At 37.9% G+C, this 12368-nt stretch overlaps 1 protein-coding gene across 1 annotated transcript in view; it reads left to right on the plus strand.

Moving 5' to 3' along the window:
• The window catches only part of LYRM7 (LYR motif containing 7), a gene marked incomplete at its 5' end in the record, with an annotated part of 10357 nt that extends 6533 nt beyond the window's left edge, over positions 1–3824 (plus strand). The window contains one exon of the mRNA XM_009583800.1: positions 3748–3824. Within this exon, the coding sequence (XP_009582095.1) occupies positions 3748–3824 (77 nt within the window). The remainder of the gene's footprint in view (positions 1–3747) is intronic.
• Between the last annotated feature and the right edge of the window lie 8544 nt (positions 3825–12368).

The raw sequence follows: 12368 nt of genomic DNA on the forward strand, positions 1-12368 counted from the left end.
CCCCCCCGTATCTGTCCTGGATAGGTCTAAGCTTTGCTTCTCACTCTGTAGTTGATCTTACTGCAGTAACAACAAAAAAAAAATCTTGAAACAGCCGTCACAGTTTGGGAGGTCTATTTTGTGTGTGTTTGGAATATATATTGAAGTGAGACATATTTAGTCTTGATAATGTAGTGAATCACCAATTAAAAGATCAGGAATGCTTGGAAAGGAAATCCAGAGCATCACGGTAGAAGTTCACAGAATAAGAGTGAACAGTACAAAAAAATGTAGAATGGATAGATATTCTTATTTGTCCTGGCATGATTAAAATGTAAAGAGCATTCCGTGAAGTTGGAATTTACATTCAAAGCTAATACCAAAAAAATGCATTTTTATTTTACACAATAAATAATTCTTAAAGGTCATGGCAATGAAAACCTTTTGTGGCCAGGAGCAAGGTATTTCTCAAAATACAAAAAAAACAGAGGATCAAACCTGATGCTTAGCTTGATACTGTAGTGAAAGAGTAAAAGCAAATCTCCTAATAGAAGGAATATACAGACATCTAAACCACAGTAAATTGATCAGTAACAGAACATTATTCCTAAGCGCCATTCTTTGAGTAGGCTTCTAGGGTGTTTGCATCTTTCCTAAGAATCCAGCTTTGATTAGTCAGAGAGCACTCTGAACTAGGCAATTCTGATACAGCTTTTATTATATTATTAATGTCACTGGTAGCATAGAGTATGCCATTAGAAAATTTCTGAAATCAGAAATCCAGAATTATTAGGGAGTTGAGATAATTGTCACCATATTTCGATAGTAGTTTATACTGAATAGCATGGTCAGTGCACTGTGTGAAATTGTACTTATAAATGCGTGTGGTTTCCGTTGCTGCTCCATTTTGTTGAATATCTCATCCTACTGTTTCCATCCTTTCTTGTTTGTAAAGAAGAGTTGTCTGAGATTAAAAAGAGGAAGAAAGTTGGAAGTGAGACTTCAATTCCAGTTGAATCTATGGCTAGGTGTTGTCGTGGTTTAACCCAGCTGGCAACTAAGCCCCACAAAGCCACTTGCTCCCTCCCCGCTAGTGTGATAGGGGAGAGAATTGGAAGGGTAAAAGTAAGAAAACTCATGGGTTGAGATAAAAAGAGTTTAATAGGTAAAGCAAAAGCCGCACACGCAAGCAAAGCAAAGTGAGGAATTCATTCATTACTTCCCATCGGCAGGCAGGTGTTTAGAGCCATCTCCAGGAAAGCAGGGCTCCATCATGTATGACGGTTACTTGGGAAGACAAACGCCGTAACTCCGAATGTCCTCCCCTTCCTTTTTCTTCCCCCAGCTTTTATTCCTGAGCACAATGTCAAATGGTATGGAATACCCCTTTGGTCAGCTGGGGTCAGCTGTCCCAGCTGTGTCCCCTCCCAACTTCATGTGCATGTATATGAAAATACCAAGTGGATCTTCTCACTTCCCTTTGCTTTTCGGCACCCAGGAGCCAGTTTCTGATGGGAAGTTTGTTGTAGGAAATGCTTGTGTAGGTATATGAGTTGCTTAGGTAGCACATTGAACGGGTATTCAATTCCAGTACAGCTTTGATTAAGGAAGTTTTAGCAGAACAAAATCAACCTTTTTGATCCTTAATCTTTATGCTCTGCAGTACCTTTTATAATGCCAGTAGAATGACAGATAGCTCCCTCGTTGCTTTTATGGTATCATCTTGTATTAAATGAGAGGCTTGGGGCAGATCTATTAACAAAAAACAAAATGGAAGTGTAGCCCTAAGGTGGCTGCTTGAGTTGCTGTTTGTTGGCAGATAAAAATAAGCGACCTCAGTTGAAAAGTTTACTTGTCATAGTGCTTCATCCTAGCCTCTAAATGTTTGTTTTGGAAACTTTGGAGGTGAAGGTTTACTTTACTGTAATGGAAAGTATATAGGCCTATTTGGAAAAAAAGAAAATGTTGTAAAATACTTAACATTTGGGCTGTATTTAAATTAGTATTTCCCCCGCCCAAAAAAAGATTGAAGTGATCAGTTGCTATGTTGTATGAAAGAAGAGTAGGGCAAAAAGAAACTAGGTAAAATGTTTCAGAAACTCAGTGCTACAGGTGGTTTCCTGAAGTGAATTACTGTCAGAATCTTTTGACTCTAACTTTTTGTATTACAGCTGACAATATACAATTTAGCTACACCTGGTGTTTTTCTTCTTTTTTTTTTTTTTTTTGTTAATCCTGCATCTCTGAAATAACTATTTAATAACTGAAAAGAAAAAGCCGAAGACTTGTGTTAGACAGTGAGAACACATATTGGTAAGGGGAACATTTTCGCTAATCAAATTAAATTATTCTGTGCTGTCATAGAAGCAGTGCAGGGGGCACTGCTTTGAGACACAGTGCTGTATAGTCATGCTGGGATTCACTGGTAAAACTTTAAAAAAAGAAAAAGAAAGAAGTTAGGCTGAGTTTTTCTTCCTAAAGAGAAGACAATTTCAATTAGGAGCTTGTCAGTCAGATAATTTTTCTGATTTTTTTTTTTTTCATGTTTCAGTCTGAGTTACGTTACTCAGTAGTATATAAATGTCTCCGTTCTCTTCATTTCACTTTAATTTCTGATTAAGCTGATACAAGTAGAGCTTACATTTTAGTAATATACCAGACATGCTGTATGTTCTGATGATTTTGATTTGGTGTGTTGGCAGTGTATGTTCAAAATTTAACTTTGAAAATGCAGATTAAAAATATTCTTTCAATCTTTATTTGTTTGGACTTTTGGTTTTCAGTACTTTATATCCAATTCTGTTTTTCTTTGGTACTTCTGTTGCATCTACTTATTCTACGTGTGTAGGTCAACATGTTTTGTCATAAATTTATTCGCAAGTATTTTATCTAAGAGAAATGCAATTGAAATTTTACTTAGAGCTCTTAGAAACTTATTAAATGCATCAGTATCAGTACACAGATGCAAAAGGAACATAGCTTCAAGGAAATCAGTTTTCTTTGTTATGGGATATCAATGCACTTCGGCCAGAATGTTACTCATTACACACATATGCACACAAACATACACAGTTGTACAGGTTTACTGTATCTTTCGCAGCTGTCTGACCTAGTCAAAGTGTTTGTGCTTTAGTTTTTGCTGCTGGAGCAAATCTGACATGACACAGCTCCTTCCCTTCATGAAGAAAGGAGAAGCTGATTTCTGAAGAGTTAGATGGCAAGAACTTAAGAGTCAGGAAGAGGTTAAAATGGTGTATAATTAGACAAACCCTGACACACTGCACTTCTGTGACCATATAGTGGCCATAATTTTCATTTGATGCTTTCTTCTCCTGTTGGCCTTTAAAACAGGTGTGACAAGATGAATATTACAGATCAGATTCCACATCGTTGGGGGAACAGGCTAAGTAAAATTTAGTACTCATTTTTGGAACTGTTGAAGTAAACATCTGACTCAGACATCGTAAAATTGCCATTCTCTCTCTTGCTAAAAGTTACTGCAACACTTTACCATTTTTTATGGATTCTTAATGCTATTAAAATATTTTCAGTGCTTTTAAAAGGAAAAAGGGAAAGGCAATATTCTGACCAACAGGAGGTAAAAATCTTGTCTTGGGTAGATACCATGATGCTGCTTGTACGCTTACCAGAAGTTCAGACTGTCATTTTAGTAACCTGATTTTTTGTTTGCAAATGTAAAAACAACTGTAGAATTTTAAATAGTATTTTCCATAAGATTATATTCTTACAGGTTTTTTTCTATTACAGTGCTCATACCCAGGAAAGATCTGCTACAAGACAACACTCCTTACTTTGATAAACCAACAAAAAAGCATGAATCCTGAGGAAAATATGCCTGTCTACTCAGAAGGTTAATATCCTGTAATGAGATCTCTGAAAACCAATAGTGGATACCTGTTTTAAAGCTAAATTTTAAAAACAGTTAAATATTGTTACCAGGAAGATGGAGACTGAAACCAAGTAACCGATTTTATTGTGTGCTGTGATATCATCATGCATTACTTCTATGGAAGATACTAATACTTCCACAGAAACTCAAGATGCACAGTTCTCTTAAAAATACACTGCTGAATTTTGTTACTTCAGCCAGGAATGTTTTTAATTATGACAGTTGTCAGACAGAGATTGTTTCCTAGCAATCCAGAGTTTTTCAAAACTAAAATCAAATTAAATGCAGTTCTTAATCCTGATAATATTTATTTATAAATTTATTGTCAATCATAGGCTGCTTTGAAGTAGTGAAAAACCATCTTGTGGCACTTATCATTAAATTTATGCTTTGCACCAAAAACATGATTTCTGAAGTTGTCATTAATTGTATGCTAATATACTGTGATGTTTGAGAGAGTTCTTAAGGTTTATCTGAATAAATTATTCAGGCTTTACAGATGGGAGAGTGTGTGTAGTGTTTTTCTTCTCCCCCACACCTTTGAACGAGCAGGAATGGCAGGGTTTGAGTTCTTGGATGACAGCAGAACAAGAGAACCCAGCCACAGCCTAACCTAATGATGTTTTAGATCATATGGTTTATGAATTCAAGGTTTTTGTTTTATCTTGTGATTATGGAGTGACTTACTGAGGCATTTTCCAAAGAAAAGAGGCTTGTTGCTTAGTCGCAAGTGATCTGACTTGCCTAATGTGAATTTATGGTTAGTTTATTTACTAAGCCCTTATCACTTCCTGTTTTTTTAAAGGACAGTTACTTGCTTCTTGTGGAATTCATCACAATGATCTGTTCACTTCCATTTTAATTGGAACCAGATACAACTACAGTGATACATAGAATCTTCTCTGTGTGAAATGGGTAACAGGCACCATACTAGGATATAAATAGCTCACACAGTAGTGAGATAGCCCAGTAATACCTCTCAGCTCTATTTCAGGTCCCAGGGATCCTGTTTGTTTTTAATAAGCCTCCAAGATGTCAATATTGCATATCCGTGTGGGTTCTAACATGGCTTCGCTGACTGAGTAAAAGGGAAAACTAGTGCCTGCATCCAGTCTCTCTCCCTCACACAGCACGTCAGTGCGATACGTACTCCTTTCTTTAAAACTCTTGCCTCTGGCTGCCATGGGCAGGGCAGCCAGCAGCGAGTATGTTGTCAGCTACCCTTTTTCAATGGCACTGATACTCCCTGCGTTGTAGCTAGAAGGCAGCAGGCAAATGATGGGAGGTAGAATGAAATGAGTGCAGTTCTTGCTATTGGTTGCGGTCTAGTGGCTTCACTACAAAACAAACGTCTCGGTCTGTAGGGGATGTGCTGTTCTGGGCCGCTTGTGTTGTTTACTTCCCTAAGGACAAGGTATATTCTATGTCTGGTTTCCCATCCCTCTGCAGCCTGCCTACATTGACTGTTTTTTCCATAAGAAGCATAAGAGAGAGGTATGCAAGGGAGAGAGGTGGTTGCAGCTGTAAAGAGAAAACAAAACAGAACATTACTTCAAGCGAAGTTACTAATTTTTAAGCAGAAATAATTAAACAGGGCAAGAATGACATTTTGCAACTATTAAGATACACATCCCATGGCACACTGGAAATGGGGGGAATTAATCTCTCGTAGGCCCACTGCTTTAGGCTATTTGAGTAGTGTATTAGAGATTTTATCCTTCAGATTGATTTCACAGAACTGAGGCCTGGTAGGTCTTCACTTTTTTGGTAGTGATGTAAAATAGTATTGCCTGTTAGCATACAAAATATGTACTAAAAGACTTAGTGATGTCAACAGTAGATGGCGGTCTTTTGTATGATGTTTGAGGAAACCACAAGTGGAGAAACTATTTTCATGTGACTATTGCTTCAGTATTGTTCTGCTGTCATGTGTTTTAAGTTTTTATTTTTAACAAGAATTAGCACATTAATAGAAAGATAGTGCAGAAATGTCAATTTACAGGATCAGGCTTGGGATTCGACAGGCATTTTTGTGCTTCATCTTACCTACATCTTGAATACTTGTAATAAAAATACAGAATGAGCCACCTGAAGAACATCTACAACTGCTGAAAATAAAGGACATGATAAAATAAAGTTGGTAGAATTTAATGGCCTTCAGAATCTTCCTTACACTTCTGTGCAGTATGTTAATTCACAGATGATAAACATTCCGTGTTCTGCTGTCCTTGTGCATTCCTGGGCAGCAGAGACAATTTTGGAGTGCTGAGATGAGGGAAATCAAGTTGACAGGCAAAGGACTACTAATGTGAGAGACTGACAGGCCTATTTGTTGCTCTTGTTTCAATGTAATCTTAAATAGGAATCCAGGGGGTATCCAGATGAGGATAAATAGGAATCCACATAAGGAATTGAGCCTAAAAGTATCTCAGAGTTGGTCACTGTCTGGGCCCAGCAGGTGTTTTCTTTCTGCAAATTTAACTTTTCAACCTTGAAAGACTCTCACAAACCTGCTTAATGAGCTGCTGGTAATTAAAGGCTTCTCTGTGCTAGTTGGTGGTAGTGGCTGTTCTTCCCTTTATTCCGTGTTACCTCTTGGTTCATGTTCCAGTACCCAGCCATCTCCCCAGCTTCAGTTTCCACTTTCATCTCTGGGTGTGAATCTGTTCTTGATACTGCTGGCTTTGTGCTCATAAATATCTATATTTTCCTTAATTAATTTCAATAATAAATAATATTTAAAAGACGGGAAGTATTGTTGCATTCCCTCTGCAAAGTTTGAAGTGTTCACTGAAACTGTTTAAAACATTACAGGGGCTTTCACTTAATGACTTGGGAGGGGGAAAGGTTGATTCTTTACAACAGAAACTGTAATTTAATAGGCTCACAATAACAATTCAATCACATTAAACTTCTTCAGGTTTACTGGAACTGCAGAATTTTAGAGCAGACGTATGTGCCTTTCTTCTAGAGTATGCATCATCAGTCTTAAAAGATAAGCCTTAAAGGTAATAGTTCTTTAAACTGTACTTTATCTATGGCTTATATCAAAAAAATCTGTAGAGATCTTTTGCAGGCAGGCAGGAAATTCTGTTGAAAAGAGCTCACTGCTTGTTCAGATCTGCTACAGTTCAGTAGCTATAGCCGAGAGGTCAGTATGGTCTAACCTCTGGGTGTTGCTGTCCAGAGGTGCCTTCGTGACCTGTACAGATACACTAGCAGTGCTGCTTAGCGGGACCTAGTATTTTAAAGGCAAGTTTCAGGTCTACTTGAGGTAGTCACATGCTTACACAGGGTTTGGCAGAACAGATGTCACCTCAATGATTACACATCAGAAAATTCTGAGCACTTCAGCTTTTGACATCATCTACCAGAGATATGTCTGTTAAAGTCTTCTGCCCTGCTGTTCTCCTTCATGAAGTGTTGACTTCGTGTACACTGTAGCTTTAATGAAAGCATTAAATGCAGCCAGGGAATATTTCCTGTTTAAATATTAAGTTTTGTTTTTGTTCTAACCACCTTTCCCTCTCCTTTATTTAACAGTTTCAAAATACAAGGTTTCTTCAGGTTTTTTTCTGCAAGCAGTAGCTCAGGATAGGGATCAAGCACGGTATTAGTACATTTGCTATAGCTTGATGTTCATAAAATGCAGGTGATAGATTTAATCTATGAATTGATTTTGTTTGCGTGGGTAGGATTTGTGTTGAAGTCTTTATGGTCTTCAAGTGAAAAATTTAGCAGGGCCAAATTAACCCCCTCCTCTGTTCCTGTGCACTTTGGTAAAGGAAGCATTTAGTGGCCATTTTTACAGGGAGTGCTGTTGTACACCACAAAGTGATTCCACAGAGTTGATCTGGAAGTAGCATTAAAAGTTTAACCTGGAAAAGTGGCTTGTACCTTCCCCAAGGTGCCAAATTCTCGGGCAGTTTTTCAGGTAATATGAAATCAACAAACCTGTGGCAACTTCCGTGACAATCTAGCATTAGCATTTATTCTTTTTCTTAGAGGTCATGCCAGCTGAAGGAGCTGAACTAGTCTGAATGCTGCATAGCATCATCAGTCCTGTTTGTATCATACTGGACCTGTAAATAAAGTAATTTAGCTTCAAGTACTGGCAGTTCTTTACACTTCCTTTGCAAAAAGGAAAAAAAATATTGACAATTGAAAACTAAAAATAAAGGCTGACCAACTTACAGGAAGAGCTGAGTCCTAGTACTTCCCTGCCTTAGGTAACTCTTTCCAAAGTAATTGCAACAATGTAATCCTAAACTCTGGAGTTCGGTGGGCTGTCAAAGCTTTGATCTTTAGCTTTATGGGAAATTAATTACTAAACACAAAGCACAAATTTCAACATGAATTCAGTAGTAAGGCTGCTATTTTACAGCTACAAAGGTTTGATGTTTTGATAACTCTAGTAGAAATCCAGTCATCTTTGAGGGTGAAGTAAATGTTGCTTGTATGGGGTAAATATGTGGTGTAGATCTCTCTAATTCTGTTGAAAGACTTCACTAGTGAAGCTTCTATGATAGCTTTGTTCATTTTTTTAAAAGTTTAGCTTTCCTGTGACTTTTTTTTTTTCTGCCAGCAGGAAGAAATCTGAGGAGAGGAAAAGAGAGGAAGGACACATCTTTATACTTTGATAAATAGCAATAAGTTTAAATAATTTGCTTTTTTTATAAGCAAGTATTTCCATTTAGTTAGCACTTCAATAATCAGACGGAGGAGTAAAAGCATCTACTTTTCAAATTATGCTTTCCTTTTTCTCGCAGTATATGCTTCAGCTTTCCATCTCATCTACCCGAAAGGCTATGGCTTGAGTCCAGGATTAGTCAGGATTAAATAAACAGCCGGTGAAACTACGGTCTGTAGAAGCTGGGAGGGAGGACGGCATTCTCTGCGTTAGGCCATGAAAATGGGAACAGTTCTACTGTTTCGCCTGCTGCTGTAGACCCTGATCTCTGAGGTCAGTAGCTATGTGCAAAGGTTGATTCAGTTGCCCTTGAACTGCCCTTTCCAGCTGAAAGACATCTCCGTAGCTGAGCATGGGAATTTTGTCATTCTGCTCTCTCTGCAGCAGAACTATGGTAGTGAAAACAAGAAGGCAGTGACCCGTATGATACTCTGCACTTTTTCCAGTCAGTTTGTAAAGGAAAAAATGAAAAGGTCATTGCAATGCTTCCTTCCCTTTCTAAGTGTGTATTTAAGATAAAAATCTTTGGTCCGTTGCTGTCCACCTGCAGATGAGCCAGCACTGGTGTTTCTGTGTAGATCTTTATCAGTCCATTCACACATTTTCTGTTTGGGAGGGCTGCTATCCTCTGCTTCAGATCTCCTCCTGACACTTGCAGAGGTACGGCCTGAAGTCAGTTTCTTGGGGGATTTTTGGAGACTCAGCACAAACTCTGCCCGTGAAAAACAAGTGCTTTCAAGGAGAAGGAACAAACCTGCACTTTTCAGAGTTAGCTGTGTCTATCTATGTCACAACACAAAGAGTATGGCTTTCAGGCTGTAATTCCTTTGGATGTGATTTCAAAAGCTACATATATAGTAAACTTTCTGTAGCAGTTTAGCCAACATGTTATACTGGATCAGCAGGGAAGAGATCTCCTGTATAACAACATAGTACTGAGAAAGGGCAAAGAAGGAATTCTTACCTAGCTGGAAATAGTCCCTGAAGGAGTTTCCCTTTAGTGTTAAGAACATGCCAGATTTTTGTGTTCTCTAATATTTAATTATGCATGTGGTTTCCTCAGTAAATTTCCTCTGAACATGCTTTGTGGAAATACAAGCAGACAAGTGGTCTCACTGGACCCTGCAGTGTTGTCTAATAGTAGCTGAGGTGAGGCTGGCTCCTGTCAAACCGATAAATGAAATGCGAAATGAATGAGCATATGAATGAGGATGAAAGCGTTAAAATTCATAGAAGGAAGAGCAAATGGAATAAAGGAATACTAAGGATGGCTTTTGCACTAGTGAAACAAAAATGTCAGTGTACTAAATGGTTCTTTAAACAATTTTCCACTATAAATAAATGTCAGACTTTCATTGTTTAATTATAGTCTGCAGTGCAGACTGGAGGTGAAAGAAAGACTGATTATATGTGGACTGAAGAGGAACAGAGGATTGAATAAAAAAAGAATAAAGGCAAAGAATTTATTTATTTTGCACTTGATTATGCTTCAGTGCAGTCATAATTAGGACTGCAGCATGTGCAGGAAGTAACTTCTTTGAACAGAAAGATTTAGGGTCAATTACCTGTTTTGCAGCCATTTCTCTGTGTGATTTTGCCTAAGTATTTGCTTTACTTCAGTTGTATTCAGTGGGACTTAGATAAATAAATACTCAGCTGGAATGACTTGGAGAGACTTCCGTCTGTACTTTTATTCCTTATGGAGAATGGAGGAAGATAATTTCCCCTACAAGGGAACTGTAAAACTGTTAAATGTTATAATGAGGAGTATCATGTAAGAACTTCAAATGTACCCATACTACTTTCTGGTAACATTGTAGGTGTGCACACATTAGGTAGTAAGCTCACAGCTTCTCACAATTACATCAAAATATGGAATTAAATAGATTATAAGCATGTTAGGTACGAGAAAATGAAACATGGCAACTTAATGTTGGACTAACGATACTTTTTTACGAATAAAAGAATAAAGGATTCTAGAAATTATGATGTTCATTTTGCAATGCCTCTAATGTGTGTTCAGAGAAGAAGCCATGGAGAAGGGCCTCAGGCGGGCAGAACTGTGGCAGGTATGCTCCTCAGTACTGCTTTACTATAGCTACAGTGTGAAAGGCAGAATTTAAGGGATTTATGACTCCAAGGACAAAAGACCTGGGACAGAGTTGTAAAGGGTGCGTTACCTGCGTTTGTCAGATGGGAAACATATGTTACGATGCACCAGTTACGTCAAATGATGAATCTCACTTTACAGCATGCTGTTTGACATACTTCCCATTCCCCTACAACAGATCTGTAGTTTGAAATTCTGCTTTAAGATGCATGTTGGGATTTCTTTCACTGTTTTTTTAACCATGTTTCAATGAATGTTTGAAAGTATAAACACTTAAAATGGAGAAAAAGCATGCAAATGCTGGCACATGCATTCCATCATCATTTCAGGGCAGAAGACCCCAAATACGCGAGAGAAAAAAAGTGCAAAAAAACTCCCTAAAACCAGGGAACAAAGTACATTACATTGTTTCTGTGATCAAGACATCCAGTAAAGCTTGCTGCAGATTTCATCACCTTGTTCTTGTACACCTTGTTCCATTTATTTAAAACTTAATTTTCTAGCAAATGAAGTAGTTACCTAAGTAATTTATTCAAATAACAGTAACTCAAACCACAGAAGTTAAGTCAGGTGATCTCTCAGGGATTTCTCCTAAGTGCCATTTCCTCTACTCCATGTCAAAGAAAGAAAATAAATAGGGAAAGCTGAAATTGTGAAGAAACAAAAAAGCACAAAAGCATCTGAACTGAACTGCCTGTAACATCTGACACAGTTTTGAAACTAAAATCCCATTGAGTCCTAGAAAAACAACCTCTGTGGAAGTAATGGGACTCCATAAGTTTTAGCAAGAAGAAAAGAAATATTAAGAATTTTATTATTTTATGAGTTATTTAGAGGACTGTTTCATTATTTGGAAGTCACTAAGGGTTACTAAACAAAGGTGCAAAAAGCTACCATAATATTTATTAAAATATATCAAGAAAGAATGTTTTATATCCATTCCAATGTGGTTAGGAATAAACTAGGATTAGCTAAACAGTAATCTCCAAGGAAGTATCCATATACTTAAGGAAATGAAAAGGAATGAGCTGTAGTTCTGGCTGGTGTAAAATAGCATACTTCCGCAATATGACTACCCTTCAGATGTGTGCCATCAGAAGGTAAGGTAAGGCTGGGATGGTTTGACTGCCTATAACTGGGGCTAAGAGGAAGTGGGGAAAATATAGGCTGAATGTCAAGAAAAGGATGAAGTGCAGCTCGCAGTGATGTCAATTAGACTCTGCTCAGTATCTTCTCTTAGCGAAGTATTGCCTCCAGAGAAGTGGACACCCTTTTTGTTAGGATGTTTGAAGTCTCACCTCCCACAATACTAAAGCATCTGCAGTAGACGCATTAGAATGAGTAGGAATGAGGACTCAGCTGGGTGCTGGGAAATTAATGAGTTGTACCAGCTGTATTATATGTATGTTAAAGTAATATAGAAGCAATGTGCTCAACCACACCGAAGGCAGCAGAAGCTGAAAGGGAAGGAGATTCTTACGCCTCCACCATTGCTTACCAGAAAATTAGGAGACAAGGAGAGAGAGAGTACAAAAGAAGATGTTGTGCTGCACTTGGTTCGGTGGGAGTACACGCCGCTGTAATACCCCTCTGCAACTCATGGTGTCTACAGCAAGAAGTCTTCCTGCCAGGTTACTTAAGATGAAAATTGTGTGAGCTGCTAGTCTTCTTTTTTTTGT

The sequence above is a fragment of the Fulmarus glacialis genome, unplaced genomic scaffold (genome assembly GCF_000690835.1).
Source record: "Fulmarus glacialis isolate BGI_N327 unplaced genomic scaffold, ASM69083v1 scaffold22368, whole genome shotgun sequence".
Classification (NCBI taxonomy): Eukaryota; Metazoa; Chordata; class Aves; order Procellariiformes; family Procellariidae; genus Fulmarus; species Fulmarus glacialis.